Below are 17,593 nucleotides of genomic sequence, written 5' to 3' on the forward strand. Positions count from 1 at the left end.
TCATTCTCACTTCGGACGTTCTTTTCATTCCCTTGAACTATTTCCTCATTTTCTGTTTTTTCCCCCATGTGCTCATTCCTAATTTCTAGACTGGATACCCGCACTTCCAACTGCTTTATTTCTCTAGATCTCTGTTCGTCAACCTCTCTCTGTCTATTCTCAATGCTCTCTAGCTTACCCCAAACCTTGTCTTTCCCTTCCTTCCAACGTTTATCCCATTCTTCCCATTTTTCTCTGACCTTTTTCACTTCCCCCCTTACATCGGTTCCCTGCCTATTCATATCCCTATTCATTTCATCCAATTGGAAATTTTATAGTTGTAGTTGAAAATTCATATGTTTGGCTAGACATTAATTTTTTGTTTAAAAATGCAACTATTTCAGTTGAAGATTCATTGTTTTAGTTGAAAAATCTTATGTTTGTTTTCAAATTAATTTTTTTAACTAAAAATGTCACTATTCCATTTTCGTTCGAAATTTTTTTTTAGGCAAAAACTCAACTATTTGGTTGCAAATGCCTCTTTTTGATTCAAATTTGATCTATTTCGTTAAAAATTCATATATTTTGTAGAGAACTTGTGTTTTTTTTTCGTAGAAAATTGATTTTTTTTTTATTTTAAAATTAATCTTGTTGAAAAATTCATCTTTTTGGTTTATAATTTAACTATTGCAGTTGAAGATTCATAATTATATTTGAACATTCATCACTTTGCTTAAAAATTGTAACTATGTCGTTGAAGATCCGCTTTTTATTGTTGAAAATCAATCTTTCCAACTGAAAGCTGAACTACTCCATTTTTTGTAAAAAAAATTGATATTTTTTAGTTTAAAATATTTAAGTATTTGTTTGAAAATTCATTTATTTTGCAATTTTTTTCTCTGTTTTGTTAAAGGATGTTTAGAATGAACGGCATGAATTATAATAAATGTTTACGTTTACCGGAAAATATGGATGTTACTTTTTGTTGACCGGGAGAATTGAAAAACTTGACCGGGAAACCGGGAATTTGAAATAGTCCGTCGAATCGCCACCCTGTAAATATTTTAAAACCGAAAATACAGACTTTGTAACTAAATGTGTATTAGTATGAATATTCTTAACTAAATATTGTATTTCAGGAAAATTATACGCTTGGGGTATGGGGTCGGATGGCCAACTCGGAACCGGAAATGATGAGGACGCATTGACACCTGTGGAAGTAAAAGGAAAGCAGCTGGAGGATAAGAAGTCGATGAGAGTATCGAGTGGTGGTCAGCACGCCTTACTTTTAGCGATTAAAAGACGATAACAAAATTAAAGATAAATTGATGAATAATACAACCGTGATGTTGTAACATAACCGCTGTGAAAATTCGTAAAATTCACAACTCGCGGATGTAGGTATAACTAATGGGCTAACTTTCCAGTGATGAGAATCGGGCATGCTTTGTACGTAAATATTCGTTTACGAAGTAAAAACTGTTCAATCTTTAATATATTGTTTTTTCGACTGAAGTATTTGATGAATTAATTTGTTGCTAGAATAAACGATTTCTTATTTTCTATCCAGAAAACTTCGGTCCGACTGTATTTTTTGTATTTTTAAACGTTATCTACATACTTTCTAGTATTTTTTTTTCTGTGTGTAATATCTATACATTTACATTTTGTTATAGCGATAAGAGTTCGAGTGTTAAGAGAGTTGCTGTAGAGAGCGTTTTTAACAATAAGATTTGACCAATACCAAGTGTGTGTTCGGAATGAAATTGTGAAATTTTTCAATGAAACCACTCATTGTTATAGTAATAAATTTTTCCACGGTATTTCATTCTTCATTCATTACCTTTCGCGGTGAGTCTCAAACATTTTGAACCTAAAAGTTATTGAACTCAATGTTTCTTTACAGAAAGTCTCTTTTTGATGATTTATGATTTAAAATCTTAGGGTGACTAAACATTTTTTTTTAACTTAAACAAAAATTTTCTCACTTTGATGAAAAACGGGAAATAAAATCAAAGTTTTGCGAAATGATTTTTAATATAATAACTCCCGCTTCTGCAGTTTTTGTTAAATACCGATTTCATATGAATTCGGTCAATCTGACACTAGTGATGTCACGAAATCGCTGTGGGAAAATGTGAGACGTATTTTTTTTTTAAGTTAAAACGTCACGAATTTACGGCTACTTTAATATTTAGTTAAATTATCCAAAAATTAACTAAATAGTCGATAAGAAAAAGACGTTTTTGTCAATTTTATTCAGGATCGTCAATATTAGCTAAATCGAGTTGACACTCAACATTTCTCTTCACAATTAACCATAAAATATTAATAAAATATTACTTTTTACATTTCATCCCCATACGTATGTTTTATAGGGCCCCAAAAAACCCCATAAATGAAAAAATTGGTTTATGGGGTTTTGGCGCTGGTTATGATTTTTCTGCGGTTGCCTTAAAATTCAGATTGTTTCGAATATATAAAATACTACGTTATACTGATAATTGGATATTTAAATAAATTGTTTAAACAATCTATTATTTTTGTTAATAATATTCTCTTATAATAATGCTGGAAAAATTCGCTTTAAAAAAATTCCACTATTGATCTAATTTTCAATCAGAGTCAGGTAAATAATTAATTAAAGTTAACACAATTGATTGTTTAACCAATATATTAATATTTCAAATAATATTATCTTTGAATAATGTTAGAAAGTTGCAGTTTAGTTTGAAAGATTCAACTTTTTGTCCACTCTTCACTTATAGTTTGATAATAATGATTGAAATTTAACAAAAAAAGAATTGTTTGAACAATTTATTATTGTTTACAATTATCTTTCCCTAGATAATTTTGTATAAAGTTGCTATTTTTTCTGAATTTTTTACTTTTTATTGGTTAATTAACATTTTATTGGTGAGTTAATAATTAATACAAATTAACAACAAATAATAAATATTAATTTGAACAAAGAGGCTCTCAGTAACTACTTCAAGGAAAATTGGCATTTAATGTAATCCGTAAAGAGAAAAACCAGCAACTTTCTAGAACTTATTTAAGAGAAGATAGTTATAAACAATAACAGATTGTTTAAACGACTATTTTTGTTAACTTCCGTCAATTAATAATTCACTATGTGAAAAGTGGACAAACAGTTACAAAATTTCAGAAAAAACTGCAACTATCTGGCATTAATACAGATGAAGAGAGTTATAAGCAACAATAATTGTGTGTAAAAATTATAATATTTTTGCTAAATTTAATTTAATTAAAATAGGCAAACATATATTTCAGAAAAAGCTGCAACTTTCTAACATTAATTTTTGTGGAAACTTAATTTTTCCATCTGCAAATTAAACTATTCCATTTTTAGTTTAAATTAAATTTTAAAAATTAAAAATACAACTATTTGTTTGAAAATGCATGTTTTTTGTTGAAAATTCTTTTTTTTTTGTTTGTAAAAAACCAATTTTTCCAGCTGAAAATAGAACTATTCCATTTTTTGTTTATTATTGACTTCTATATTGAAAATTAATGTATTTTTTGGTAGGAAATCAATCTTTTTAGTTCATAATTCATTTTTGTGTTTTGAAAATTAATGTTTTTCTTCTTCAAAAACATTTTTTATATAGAAAACTAATTTTTTCAAATTAGAATTGAACCATTCCCTTTGCAGACATTTTTTAAATCAAATTGTTCAAATGAAAATTTCATTTATCGATGAAAATGTATCTTTTTTTTTATGAAAATTCAACTATTCGATTTCAAATTCATCTCTTTTGTTAGAAATTCGTTTTCTTTTATCAAAAATTAATTTTTATTAACAAAAAATTGATCTTTTTCATTTGAAAATTTAACTATTCGGTTGAAAATACATGTATTTGGTTGCAAATTCATATTTTTTTAAATAGAAATTTATTATTCTTGACTGAGAATTCATCGCTTTTGTTCAATTTTGTTAAAAAATCCTTTTTGTGTTTTTTTTATTGTTGAAGATTCATCATTAAAATAAAAAATTCGTTTTTCTTTAGTTGTAAATGAGGTTTATTTACTGAAAATTTAACTGTTTCATTTTTTGTTAAAAATTCAAGTATTTTTTTAAAAATTCTTTTTAGGTAGAAAAAGAAAATTCATTTGTTTTGTTGAAAATTGTTTTGTTTTTTTGTACAAACTTTATTTTTCCATCTGAAAATTGAACTATTCCATTTTTAGTTGAAGTTTAATTTTTTAAATTTAAAAACTATTTCTTTGAAAATTCGTGTTTTTTGTTGAAAATTATTTTTTTTTGTAAAAAACAAATTTTTCTTTTTTTATTATTGAGTTTTATATTTAAAATTCATGTATTGTTTGGTAAAAAATGAATCTTCTTGGTTGATATTTCATTTTTGTGGTTTAAAAATTAATGTATTTTGTTCAAAAAAAATTTTGTATAGAAAACTAATTTTTCTAAATTAGAATTGAACTTCCCTTTTTCATGGGAAATTAATATTTTTATTGAATATTCATGTATTTTTTCGAATCGAAATTTTTGGTGGAAAATTAATCTTATTGACTTCTTTGAATATTTGAGATTGAATATTGATCTATTTTGTAGACATTTTTTAAATCAAACTTTTCAAATGAAAATTTCATTTTTTGATGAAACCGTATCTTTTTTTATGAAGATTCAACTATTGAGTTTTAAATTCATCTCTTTTGTTAGAAATTCGTTTTCTTTTATCAAAAATTAATTTTTATTAACAAAAAGTTGATCTTTTTCATTTGAAAATTCAACTATTCGGTTGAAAATACATGTATTTTGTTGCAAATCCATATTTTTTGTATAGAAATTTATTGTTCTTTACTGAGAATTCATCTCTTTTGTTTAACTTTGTTAAAAAATCTTTTTATTTTGTGTTTTGTTGTTGAAGATTCATAATTAAAATGAAAAATTCGTTTTTCTTTTGTTGTCAATGAGGTTTATTTACTCACAATTTAACTGTTTCATTTTTTGTTAAAAATTCTTCGTTTTAGGTAGAAAATTCGTCTCTTTTTAAATTCGAATCATATTATGCCCGTTCTCTTGACCAACTATATAAAAATAATTTCATTTGAATGATTGCTGCAAGAAAAAAAGCTGAGTTTTGATTTCGTTTTATTCACAACATATAATTACAGAATGTAACATTACCGCAGCATTTCCAACATTCTGTGCTGATCACAGATCGGAAAGAATATGTTTTCGGATCATAAACTACTAGAAACAGTGTTATTATAACTTGGTAATTGAATCAGTGGAAACTGAATGATGAAACTAATAAGAATACTAAATGCATGTCGTGAATTTCGAGTGATTTTAATCTTCCTAATTATAACTTTGAACTTAACTAGGTAGTTTTGGTTGTTCAGCCACGCTACCCTTCAGAGCATTCTCGTCTTGCATCGTGAGTTGGGTGAGTTTTTTCCCGATTTTGTCGTGCACTTCGAAATACTTAGCGATACACCGATCCAAACATATTGACTCGCCTTTCCCAAGGTCTGGTTCTCTGTATTTTGGAGGAATACATTTTTTGTGACAAGCCGACGTCATCCGATTGTACATGTCCGACATCATCTCGATCTCCAACTCCTGGACCAATTTGAATTTCTCCTCGTCTAACTGCGGCAGCGCTGTCATTTTGATAGATTATTAAATAATACTTCGTTTACCACGTCAAGGGTGTTGTTCTTGAACTTCCAGTCACTGATTCTTCATTCAGTGCGTTTCGAATACGTTCTCTTGATTTCATGCTCTCATATCTCCGGGATATGATGTACCTTTTCGATAATACAAAACCATACAATCCTCCGCTGACACAAAGGCTCCTGCAAATATCGAAATTTTCTGGTAAGAAATTATTACACAGTGTCTACTCAAATCTTGGACAAAAACTCCACGAAAATTCCAGATGTTGTCCAGGTATCTCAAGATTTTTTCAGGTTTAATTTTTCACAATACGAAGTCATTTAAATATTTACTATTTTCTTAAACTATCGACTCGAAATATTACACGATATTTCTAAATATATTAGCACCGTCGAATAAATAAATAATTAAATAATACTAAAAATATCATTAATCATTTCCTGCATGTGTCTCTAAAGCCTATGAATTTGAATAGTAATTTAAAAAAAATCTTTTATCTTCTAATTAAAATGCAGTGCTTATTTAGGTACGATCAATGTGGTAACTAAATTAATTTCAATTTGAACCGCGTCAAATTTCTAACTTTTCAAATGAAATTATTGCATTTTCAACGAGATAGATGAATTTTTAACCCATTAAGTCCCAAAACGAAGAAATTCCTCTCTTACGTTTGAGCTTCAATAATTTTATAAAAAAGGTAAAGAATTTATTGTCAATACTCTTTTCTGCTGTTTTCAGATATACTCTAAACGATGCAGTGGTTTAAAAAACGGAAAATATTGATTTTTAATTAATAATTGACAAATTTTTAGAAAAAAATCTTTTTGTTTAAGCAATTTTTTTTCAATCAAAAAATAGAGGGGGAGGCATTTTTACTGTCGCAAATATGCACAAAAGTGTACAAAATATCTGAACTTTTCAAACCCGTTGAGTTTTTTTCATCTACGATTTTTTGAACCAAAATGGCGGCCAAAAAACGGAAACCAAAAAATTTTTATTTCGTTTTATCGATATTTTTGGTCATTTTTTCACCCAAATAATATAAATATTTAATTATTTCAGTAAAAAGGTATTTGAACAGTTTATTTTTAAACAAAATACCACCTCGCAGTACCACAGGTGATGGATGCTAAGCGGACACAGTAGAGCCATGTAAAATTGTATATCAGTGAACATTAACTTTTAATTTTATGAGAATAATATCAGTGAATCACTAAATCGTTGGGAAAAAAACGATATTTCACTCACTACATTGGATTTTTGTGTGAATATGACGTAAAATAGCAATAAAATGATTTTATTGCTTATGATTTTATGATTTAATCTTATTGACTTCTTTGAATATTTGAGTTTGAATATTGATCTATTTTGTAGACATTTTTTAAATCAAACTTTTCAGGATTTTACCTATTCAACACTGAATATTTTTCTTTTGTTTAAAAATAAAATATTCAAATTTCTTTTTACTTAAATAATTAAATATTTATATGATTTGAGCGAAGAAATCACCAAAAATATCGATAAAACGAAATTTTTAATTTTTGCTTCCGTTTTTTGGCCGCCATTTTGTTTGAAAAAATCGTAGATTAAGAAAAAAATAGCACTTTTTAACCAAAAATGGAAGTTATTTTTTTAGTTAACAACATTAATTTTCCACGATAAAAACAACAAATTTTCAAATTGATGAGTTTTCATCTAAAATGATGAAGCTTCAATTGGCATAGTTGAGTTTTCAACCAAAAAGATTCATTTTTACCAAAAAAAAAAAAGATTTTTCAACAAAACACATGAATTCTCAATCAAAAGATCAATTTTTAACTAAACAGTGTCATTTTCAACAGAAAAATATAATTTTTCAACCAAAAGTGAAACAGTTAAGTTTTAAATTTAAAAAATTAATTTGAACTTTGTTTTTCTTTCAAAATCCTTTGGAATCACTTTAAATCCATGAAATATGTTATAAATAACCTAATGTATTTCAAATTTGTTTAAATCTTTAGAAACCCTTTGAAATTGTACGGTAACACCTAAAAAAAATTCTTCGAAATTTTTAACAATATCCTTAAAACCATTTAAATTCTATGAGATGACTTCAAATTATTGAAATCAATTGGAAATTTCTTTGAATCTTTTAAAATATCCTGAAATTGTTTTAATTCTTTCAATATTTTTAAATTTCTTATAGTACCTTAAAATATTTTAAAATATTTTAAATCCTTACGAAATCTCTCAATTCTCGTGAATAAATTCATTGAAATAGATTAAAATATGATTAAATCCCGTGAAATTGCATAAAATCTTATGCAAGTTTCTGAAAATATGGAAAATTTATTAGAATAACTTTAGAGCTTTTAAAATCCCTAAAATCATTGAAATAAATAAAAAATTCCTGGAAATCTTTTAGAAATTCCCTAAAATATTTCAAAATATTTAAAATCCTTTGAAATTCTTTAAAAGCTTTAGAAAACCTTTGAAATTTTACGATAGGTCCTAAAAAAATTCCTCTGAATTTTTAACAATACCCTTATAATCACTTAAATTCTGTGAAACGCCTTCAAATTATTGAAATCAATTGGAATTTCTTGGAATCCCTTAAAATATCCTCAAATCTTTAAAATTCTTTAATTTTTTCAACCTTTGGTAATACCTTAAAATATTTTAAAATATTTTAAATGCTAAGAAAATACCCAAATTCTTGTGAATAAATTCTTCGAAATATATTAAAATATGATTAAATCCCGTGAAATTGCATGAAATCTTATGAAATTTCCTGAAATTATGGAAATTTTATTAGAATAATCTTAGGGCTTTTAAAATTCTTAAAATCATTGAAATTCTCGGAAATGTTAGAAATCCCTTGGAATCTATCAAAACCTTATTTTTGGTCCTTTAAATTCGTTCTATATAATCCGAAATTCTATAAAAATTTAATATCCCTTAAAATCCTTTAAGATTTTTAAAATCTCATGAATATGTCTTGGAATCTTTTGGTATGCCCTAAAATACTTCAAACCTTCAAAATCCCTTTATATTATTGTAATTAATTAAAAAATCTTTGGAATATTTTTAAAATCCCTAAAAATATTTCAACTCCTTTGAAATTCTTTAAAATCTTTAGAAATGCTTTTAAATATTTCTAATTCCTTGGAATTTTTTTAAATACACTAAAATATTAAAAATATATTTAGAAATGTTAGGACATTTAAAAATATTCCAACAATTTTTCAATATTCTTGGAACATTTTAAAATACCCTAAAATATTTCAAATTCTTTGAAATATTTCCAAAAATTTTCAATAATTTAAAATACCTCAAAATATTTCAAAGCCTTTAAAATCTTTGAAAACTTTTTAAAGTATTTCTTAAAAGCCTTCAGAGACTCTAAAAATACCGTCAAATCTATAAAAAATGTAAGTCCCTTGAAATTTTTTAAAGCTTTTAAAAATTCATTGGAATGTTTAAAAATACCGCAAAATCCATCAAAAATTTGTAACCCCCTTGAAAATTTTTAGAGCTCTGGAATTTTGTGGAATCTTTAAAAATACCCTAAAATCTTACAAATCCTTTGGAATCCCTTCAAATTATTAAAAGCTATTAAATAATTCTTAGAATCTTTTTAAATGCCCGAAATTGTTTAGAAAGATTTAAAAAGTGGTTAATTCATTGGAAGAAACGTGTGTAAGGTGATCTTTTCATTTTTTAAAGTCAATATGGCGACTTTATCTTTTAAGTAACAAAAATTGATTTCAGAAAAAACTAACTGCGTAGCAGCCCTGATAATCCTCTTGATAGTTACTGAGAGAGCTTTTTACAAAGATTCCCTGACTTTCGCATTTTTTTTTCTCTGATCAACAAAATTCACCGACTTTCCCCTGATCAACAAAATGTCCTGACTTTTCCCAGACATGCGGCCACCATGTAATCGTTATTGCGTTTGAAACGTAATTATCATTTAATTCCAAATCGGTATGTGCAAGTTCTTGAAAGGATTTTCAGGCTTATGCATTATCTAATCACAATTTAAAACTGCAGATAGAAAAATTTGAAGAAGTTCAATTTAATTAAAAAAGCTGAAATTGCGTAATTATTTATATTGTGCAATCTTTAAAATTGTAATGCTTATCCACGAGGGAATCAGCAAACTCAGAAAAGGCCGGAAAGACAAATCACCAATATGTAATCAATTATCAAATAATCTTATTAGACTACTAAACTTAGGATAAAAAATAATAAATTTCTTCTATATTCTACATCAAGTTTAGCAAAAATTAATTTATTGATTTAATATATAACAATTAAAGTGCAAAGTGCGAATAGATTTTTGAGGTTATGAAATACGAAAAACGTTACCATGATTGGCATGATTTTGGGGAAAAGAGGAACGAAGTAAATTAAAACTAAGGCGAAAAAGACATACCTACCATCCAAGAAATATCTTTGTGTGAACTGATAATTTGCTCCAGCTTTTCATTACCCCTTTTTCATTAAAAACTTTTTTAAACGTGAAAAGTACTCTGCATGTACCCAAAGATATTATAATATCTTTTTGATGTACCTCAAAGATAGTGTACCTCCACGTTCAATTTAAAGCTCACTTCACATGCTTGAGAACTTGTGCCGTGGAATATGTTTATAATATGAAGCTACCTTTTCATTTTCCTCCATTTGTCAAACGTTTGTCTCCTTTCCTCCTCGACAAATGTTTGTTTTCCTACAGTTTTTGTGAAGTTTTACCACTTTTCTACACGAGAATTTCATAGATATTGACGAAAAAAATATTCTTAAGGAATATACGACACAGAAGTGACATTCAACCTCCAGGAAGGTTTTTCACGCTGAAGAGATTGAGTTCATGTTTTCCTAACCTCCAAGAAGAGAAAAAGTAAAGGTAAATTAGAAGGAATTAATATCTCTTTACCTCCAATGATTTACAAAATATATTTTCACAAAGACTTGATCGCCATCTTAAAAAAAAATCAGTGAAATTCAAAGTGAAGTTCAAATAAAAACGACAAACACGTATCCACATATTTTCATTTTGTTCACAAAAATGTCCTTCATTCCGAGCAGTATTTTAGCCGTCGATCGTCCTTTGAAAATATTCGTTAAGGAAAATAATGTTTGCGAAAAACCTCTAGAAAAAAAAGTGAAAAGTGAGGACCTCGGTTTCAAAGGTCTAGAAGCCAAAATTGCCTACGAAGAAACGATTAGTCAAGAAAGTAGTCGCGATACTCAAAATAATGAAGCAAAAAACAAAGTTACTAGTCAAAGAAGAAGGAAAAAACCTACTCGAAAAGGGCACAAAGTCACTCAAAAAAATTCAGTTGAAAACGTGTCCATAAATTCGATTTTCAAAGCAATTGAGCAGAAAGATATGGCGTTTTTGGTGTCTAATATGCATTCCGGCAACGTTAATATCTCCGATGGATTTGGCTGGACACCTTTAATGTCTGCAGCATATGCTGGAAATTTAGAGATCGTAGAACACCTTTTAAAACTCGGTGCGAATAAAAAAATAAGAGATAAGTCAGGACTAACAGCGTCGCAATTAGCTTCTAAAAATAAATTCATAGAGATAGAAGAAATTCTGAAAAGGAGAGAAAATAATTCTGCCGAGGCAAGTAAAGATTCTTCCGGAAATGTAACTACCCTTGTTGATAAAAGAATACCAGAAACAAATAATAATTTTTACTGCAGTGTGTGCAATTCGGCATTTAAGGATACGACAGTGAAAGAACACGAATCGTCGATTGTTCATGTTTTTAATACGAAGCCGAAGTTATTAAATGCTCATTATTTGGTTCCCAAGGGTAGCAAAGGATACCAGATGCTTATAAATTCAGGATGGGATGAAGAACATGGTCTGGGACCTTCAGGCGAAGGCAGGAAGTACCCGATTAAAACTACCTTAAAGCAGGATCGAAGAGGCTTGGGACTTGATAAGAAAAATATTCCAAAAGTGACTCACTTTCAACCTGGAGATCCCAAGGCTGTGAAAGCATCTAGAATGTTTAATCAGAGGACATTGAAGAGGAAAGATCGAGAAAGAGATCTCAGGATGGAAGCGAGAAAGGAAAAAGCTTTGCGTAAAGCTTTGTCTTAATTTCGAGAAATTTTTACTCGAATTTATTAAGCGTATGTGGAATTTCAGATCGGGGAATAAAATTAGGGTGGCCGCAGGTCAGGGAAAACCTGGATACCATAGAAAATTTGGGGAATTGTATTGGTCACGACAAGTCAGGGGGTTTGAAAAAAATTTTTGCATAAGTAAGGGAATTTCTGTAAGAGGCACTTTAAATAACTGTGAAGGATAATAAAATTGAAATTTGAATTTTGTTTTTATTCTGTTTATAAAAGATTCTGTGTTAAAAATTTAAGAAGATTAAAATTCATACTTTTGAATATTAATGATCAGGGAAAAGCTAAGACATTTTGAAAATTATGTTTGCAGCCACTGTGGTATATTTTTTTTGCAGTTGGAATTCTTCCTAACGATTATATTTTTAGTTAAAAATTATATTAATTGGTTGAAAATTGAACAATTTGTTTGAAAAGTCATCCTTTCTGTTTCAAAATCCAAGTATTTTGGTGAAAAGTGAACTTTTTCTTTAAAATTTTTAATTTGGTGTTGGGAATTTGACTGAAATATTTCTTGGTTGAAAATTTTTTTCTTTTTATAATAAAAATGCAACTACATGGTTGAAAAATAATCTTTTTGTTTGATGATTCAATTATTTTATTGAAAAATCGTATTTTTTGATTGAATTAAACTGTTTTTTATTTAGAATTAAAATCTTTTTTGGTTGCAAATTGAACTGCTTGAATCTAACTATTCCTGTTGCAGATTCATCATTTTAGTTGAAAATTTATCTCTTGAATTTAAAGTAAAAATATTTTGTACTTCTGTAGAAATTAATTTTTGTGTTTAAGGTTTATCTGCGTGGTTGAAAGCTTAAATATTTTTTTGAAAATTGTTTTCTTTTTGGTTTAAAACGAATTTTTTATCTGAAAGTGTAACTCATGTACTTTTGGTTGAAAAATTATCATTTTTATTTGAAAAGTAATCTTTGTTTAAAATATTCTCTTTTTGGTTAAACATGCAATTTTCTAGCTGTAAATTAAATTTTTTATTAAAAATTAATATTTTCAGGTTGCCAATTCAACTGTTTTACGAAAAAGATTCATCTTTTGTCTTGAACGTTCAAAGCTCAAATAAAAATTCAACAATTCGATAGAAAACTGGACTATTTTGTTGAAAAATAATTTTGTTATTTGATGTTTTTACTTTTTTTGTATAAACTCAGATTTGTTGAAAATTTAACTGTGTTTTGAAAATTCTTTTCTTTTCATTGATATATAAACCATCACATTTTTTATTAAGATTTTCACTTTTTGTTGAAAGTTCAACTTATCGCGTCAAAAATTTGACTATTTTCTTTAAAAGGCAAGAATTTTGGCTTTTTATATATAAAATTTTGAATATTTGATTTAATATTGATCTCTGTAGGTTGAAAATACAACTGTTTTGTTGGAAATTCGTTTCTTTTGCTTTAAATTTCAACTATTTATCTGTAAATGTAACTATTAGGTCAAAATATATATTTTTTTAATTCAACTATTTTTTGTTTGAAAATTCGATCATTTTATTGAAGATTCATTTTGGTAGCTTGCAAATAACACAAATTTAGTTACAAATTCAACTAGTTTGTTGAAAGTTTGATTAATCTGTTTAAGTTTAATCTTTTGTATCGGAAAACTCGCCTCTTTTGTTGAAAATTCGTTTTTGCAATTAAAAAACTTAAATATTTTGTTGAAAACTTGGAATTTTTTTTTTAAATCAAATATTTTGTTAAAAAGACATTTTTTGTGAAAAATTCAACTGTTTTGTTAAACATTCGCCTATTTGGACAGAAAATTCGTCTTTTTAGATTGAAGATTCTTATTTTTATGTTGAAAATTCAAGTGTCTTCTAATAAATTCAATTATTCGGTTAAAAATGGAAATGGTTTTGTTTGAAGTTTAGTCTTTTTTGTTTGAAATTTAAGAATTTGATTTAAAAAATCAACTATTTTGTTGAAAATTCGTCTTTGCAGCTAACAAATTCAACTACTTTTTATTAATTCAACTATTCCGTTGAAAAATTAATTATTTTGTTGTAGAAAAATCAAGTATTTTGTTACAAAGAAATTTTGTTGTTGAAAATTCAACTGTTTTGTTAAGCATTCCCCTATTTGCACAAAAAATTGGTTCTTTTAGATTAAAAATTTACCTTTCATTTTTGACAATTCAAGTGCTTTCTAAAAAATTTAATTATTTCGTTAAAAATGCAACTGGTTTTGGTTGAAGTTTAGTCTTTTTTGTTTGAAATTCGACTATTTTGCTGAAAATTTATTCTGTATAGGTTGAAAATTCAACAATTTGGTAAAAAGTAAACTATTTTGTTGAAAATTTGTTCATTTGGATTTCAATATCATATTTTGGTTAAAAAACTACATTTTAGAGTTTTAATCTAAAATTGTTTTTATTCCGTTTATAGTATTTCATATCAACACCGCTACAAGACTAAACTGGTCAGCCGGTCATTTTCCGATGGTCCCAATGACCGAAAATTAAGATAGCAAATATCAGGGTTCCGAAATTTATTTTAAGGAAAACTAATTTGCCGAATAATTAATTGACCGAAAACTGAACAATTGTTTATTTACATTCAGATAGATGTTTAATAACGAATAAAACATGTGATCAAGTTGATTGAAGGGATAAAAGAAGTGAAAATTAATTTGCGTTAAAAAAATGACCAATTGAGTTAAAGATTACGCACCGAGGAAGAAAAAAATAAATTATTTTATCTTCCTTCGTGCGTAACCTTTAACTCAATTGGTCATTTTTCTTTAACGTAAATTAATGTATATCAACTATATAAGATTTTTGTCACTCATTTTGTTGAATTTTCACTGTTTTTATCCCTTTAATCAACTTGATAGCGCATTATACATACTTTATTTGTTATTAAACATCTATCTGAATGCAAATAAACAATTTTTAAATTTTAGGACAACTCACCTCACACTAAACTGATATTTCGGTAAACTGAACCTCCGCGAAATTAGGCCTTCTGAAATTTGAACTTTCAGTAAAATGGACTTTCGGAAAAATGAATCTTCACTTAAACTATTTTCGAATAATTTGACATTCGCTGAAATAATTTGCGGTCAATTAATCATTCGTTAAAATGGGTTTCGGTTAATTCATCATTCGGTAAATTATTTTTCCTTAAAATAAATTTCGGTATCCTGGTCTGGTACTGCTGGTCTTTGAATATTAATAGTCAGAGAAAATAAAAAAATTTGTCACGGAAAAGTCAGGGAACTTTGAAAATGAAGGTTTTTGGCCACCCTAAAAACAAAATTTATTTATCGATAATAGTAGAAAATAGCTTGTTCTTAATAATTTTTTTCTTTTCTTCAGATGCTGAACAGTCAGAAGAAACTCTTAAAGCACCTCGAAGAAGTCGAACAGAAAGCGGGAGAGATTTTGACTGATAGACAAGAAATCGTGGCTTTGGATATGAGAAGAAATGACGACAGAGTTGGGATGAGAGCTCTTCAAAAACAGAAACACGACAAAGCTTGGTTAACGGTTGGACCAATATTAATAAAAATGAATGCAAAAGCTGCAGAAGAATTACTTGTAAAAGGTTTGCTATTTGGTCCCAAATATCAGAAAATCAAAAAGAAAAATGCTTATTAACTCGATGATATTAGTGTGCTTTATATTTCTTTTTCATTTTCTCAAAATATACTATTTTATATATCATGTTTCAGACCAGCAACAGTGCGATATAGAAATTAACAAACTAAGAAGCAATCTGAAAGTAAAAGTCAACGAACTGCGTGACTTGGAAATGACTCCTCCTGTTCCTGGACTTATGTTACAACCAATGTCTGGCACAGAAATGGCAGGAATGAACCAAATTCTTGGCAAAGGACTTTAAATCATCTATCTATATTTTTAATAGCTTCTAAGTATGTATAAATAATACTTTATGTATTAATAATAGCAGTAACGCGCGCGTTCGCGGCCCAGGATTTGTATTTTCTATCATTAAAAATATAAACAGTTTGAAAACAACATAAAATCTTAAATACTAAAGGCTTCAAGTTTTTTATTCGAAGCTCTTAAAATTTATAATTTTGAAGTTTAATATTTCAAAGTCAAAGATTCTGAAACTTTAGAATTTTCGATGGTTATTTAGAATAGAATGGGAATAAGTTCAATTATAAACTTTAAAAATTGAAACATACTGAAACAACGTTCAAAATAAGAAGTAATTTAAAATGCGAAACATGAAAGTGTTGATTATACTTGTCAAAATTCAAGCATTTCAATTTTAATTGCAAAATTAAAACTTATGAAAGGGAAAAACTAAAAATTCAGCGTTCAAGATTAAATTTCAGAACTCTAAAATTGTAAGGATTTAAAATAAAAGAGATTATTCAATTACTGAGAATTATTAAATTATTCAATTACTGTAAATTGCAGACAGTTCTATTTTGATCTATTCTGATTTTAAATACCATTTTTATCTTTTGAATTTCAAATCGTTTAATTTTTAACACTTCATTTAGAAATGTTGTTAATTTTTTAAATCTTCTAATCAAATATTTTCCTGTTTTAAATGAGTCATTTTTTTACATTTTGTATTAAAAAATAGACAGTTTTGAGACATTGCGTTCCAAATTTAAAAAAAAGACCAAACCAAAATCATTCAATGATTACAATTTTTGAAATTGAACGACTTTATGCATTTCAATTTGAAATTGATCTGAAATATTATCATTGTTAAGACTAAAAATTTGATATCCTGTGATTTCAAAGAATTAAAAAAAAAACATAATATTTTATACGTTTAGAATTGAAACTAAACAATTTAGAATATTTATAATTAACATTTTTAAATACGAAACAATCGTTCTATTTTTGGTTTAAAATGAATCCCTTTTTAAATTAAAATTCAAGAATTAAATTTCTCATCGAAAATTCAACTTTTTTTGTTGAAAATTCCTTTTGTTTAATATCTGGTTCAAAATGCAAGTGTTATGTTGAAATTTCGTTTTTTTATTGAAAATTAATTTTTCTAACTGAACTATTAACCATTACATTTTTGGTTGGAAATTTATCTGTTTTGTTGAAAATTCAAGTGTTAAATTTTTCATCAAGAAATCATCTTTTCTGGTTAAGAATTCGTTGTTTTTTGCAAATTAATTTTGGTACTGAATATTTATCTCTTTCATTTGTTGTTAAAAATTGGTAATTTTGAGTTAAAAATTCATTATTTAATTCAAAATTCATCTTTTTTATTCGTCTCTTTTATAGCAAATTAATCTTCTTTTATTGAAAATTCAACTGCCTCGTTAAAAATTGGTATTTTTTGGCTTAAAAATTCTATTTTTTTCGGTAAAAAATGCAACTATTGGATTGAGAACCAACTTTTTTAATTAAAAATTCATCTGTTTTATAGAGAATTCGTTGCTGGCTCGAAAATTCTTCAACTCGCTTGAATTTTTGTTTCTTTTCAAATAAAATTTTTTTTTTGGAAACTGCTTTTTGGGTAACATATAAATTATTACATTTTTCATTGATAATTTATCTTTTTTACTTGAATTTAACTTTTTTATTTTAAATTGAAATCTTTTTATTTGTTCAAAAATGCAGCTAACTTATGAAAAATTCACCTTAGTTCTTAAACAAATTAACTTTTTTGTTGAAGTTTCGATTTTTTTGTTAAAATTAATTTTTTCACTGAAAATATTCCATTTTTGGTTGAAAATGAACCTTATATTTTGAAAATTTCACTATGTGGTTGAAAATTTATATTTTGTTTAAAAATTTCATTATTTAATTAAAAATACATCTTTTTATGTTACAAATTCAATATTTTCATAAAAT

The 17,593-nt window shown here is 26.9% G+C and overlaps 3 protein-coding genes across 3 annotated transcripts in view; 2 read left to right on the top strand and 1 right to left on the bottom strand.

Moving 5' to 3' along the window:
* The window catches only part of LOC117169387 (regulator of chromosome condensation), a 20,923-nt gene extending 19,121 nt beyond the window's left edge, over positions 1 to 1,802 (top strand). The window contains exon 6 of the mRNA XM_033355745.1: positions 1,119 to 1,802. Coding sequence (XP_033211636.1) covers positions 1,119 to 1,288 — 170 coding nt within the window. The 3' untranslated portion in view covers positions 1,289 to 1,802. The remainder of the gene's footprint in view (positions 1 to 1,118) is intronic.
* Positions 1,803 to 5,096: 3,294 nt separating this feature from the next.
* On the bottom strand, positions 5,097 to 10,199 carry LOC117169292 (mitochondrial import inner membrane translocase subunit Tim10). Its single transcript, XM_033355597.1, has 2 exons — positions 10,062 to 10,199; positions 5,097 to 5,823 (listed from the first exon to the last, which is right to left on the bottom strand). The coding sequence occupies exon 2, from the start codon at positions 5,633 to 5,635 to the stop codon at positions 5,342 to 5,344; it is 294 nt and encodes a 97-aa protein (XP_033211488.1). The 5' UTR covers positions 5,636 to 5,823; positions 10,062 to 10,199; the 3' UTR covers positions 5,097 to 5,341.
* A 342-nt stretch (positions 10,200 to 10,541) lies between these two features.
* Positions 10,542 to 15,796, top strand: LOC117169294 (G patch domain and ankyrin repeat-containing protein 1 homolog). Its single transcript, XM_033355598.1, has 4 exons — positions 10,542 to 11,730; positions 14,411 to 14,412; positions 15,113 to 15,341; positions 15,469 to 15,796. The coding sequence occupies exons 1-4, from the start codon at positions 10,695 to 10,697 to the stop codon at positions 15,636 to 15,638; spliced, it is 1,437 nt and encodes a 478-aa protein (XP_033211489.1). The 5' UTR covers positions 10,542 to 10,694; the 3' UTR covers positions 15,639 to 15,796.
* The last annotated feature ends 1,797 nt before the right edge of the window (positions 15,797 to 17,593 follow it).

The sequence above is a fragment of the Belonocnema kinseyi genome, chromosome 3, assembly GCF_010883055.1.
Source record: "Belonocnema kinseyi isolate 2016_QV_RU_SX_M_011 chromosome 3, B_treatae_v1, whole genome shotgun sequence".
Lineage (NCBI taxonomy): Eukaryota > Metazoa > Arthropoda > Insecta > Hymenoptera > Cynipidae > Belonocnema > Belonocnema kinseyi.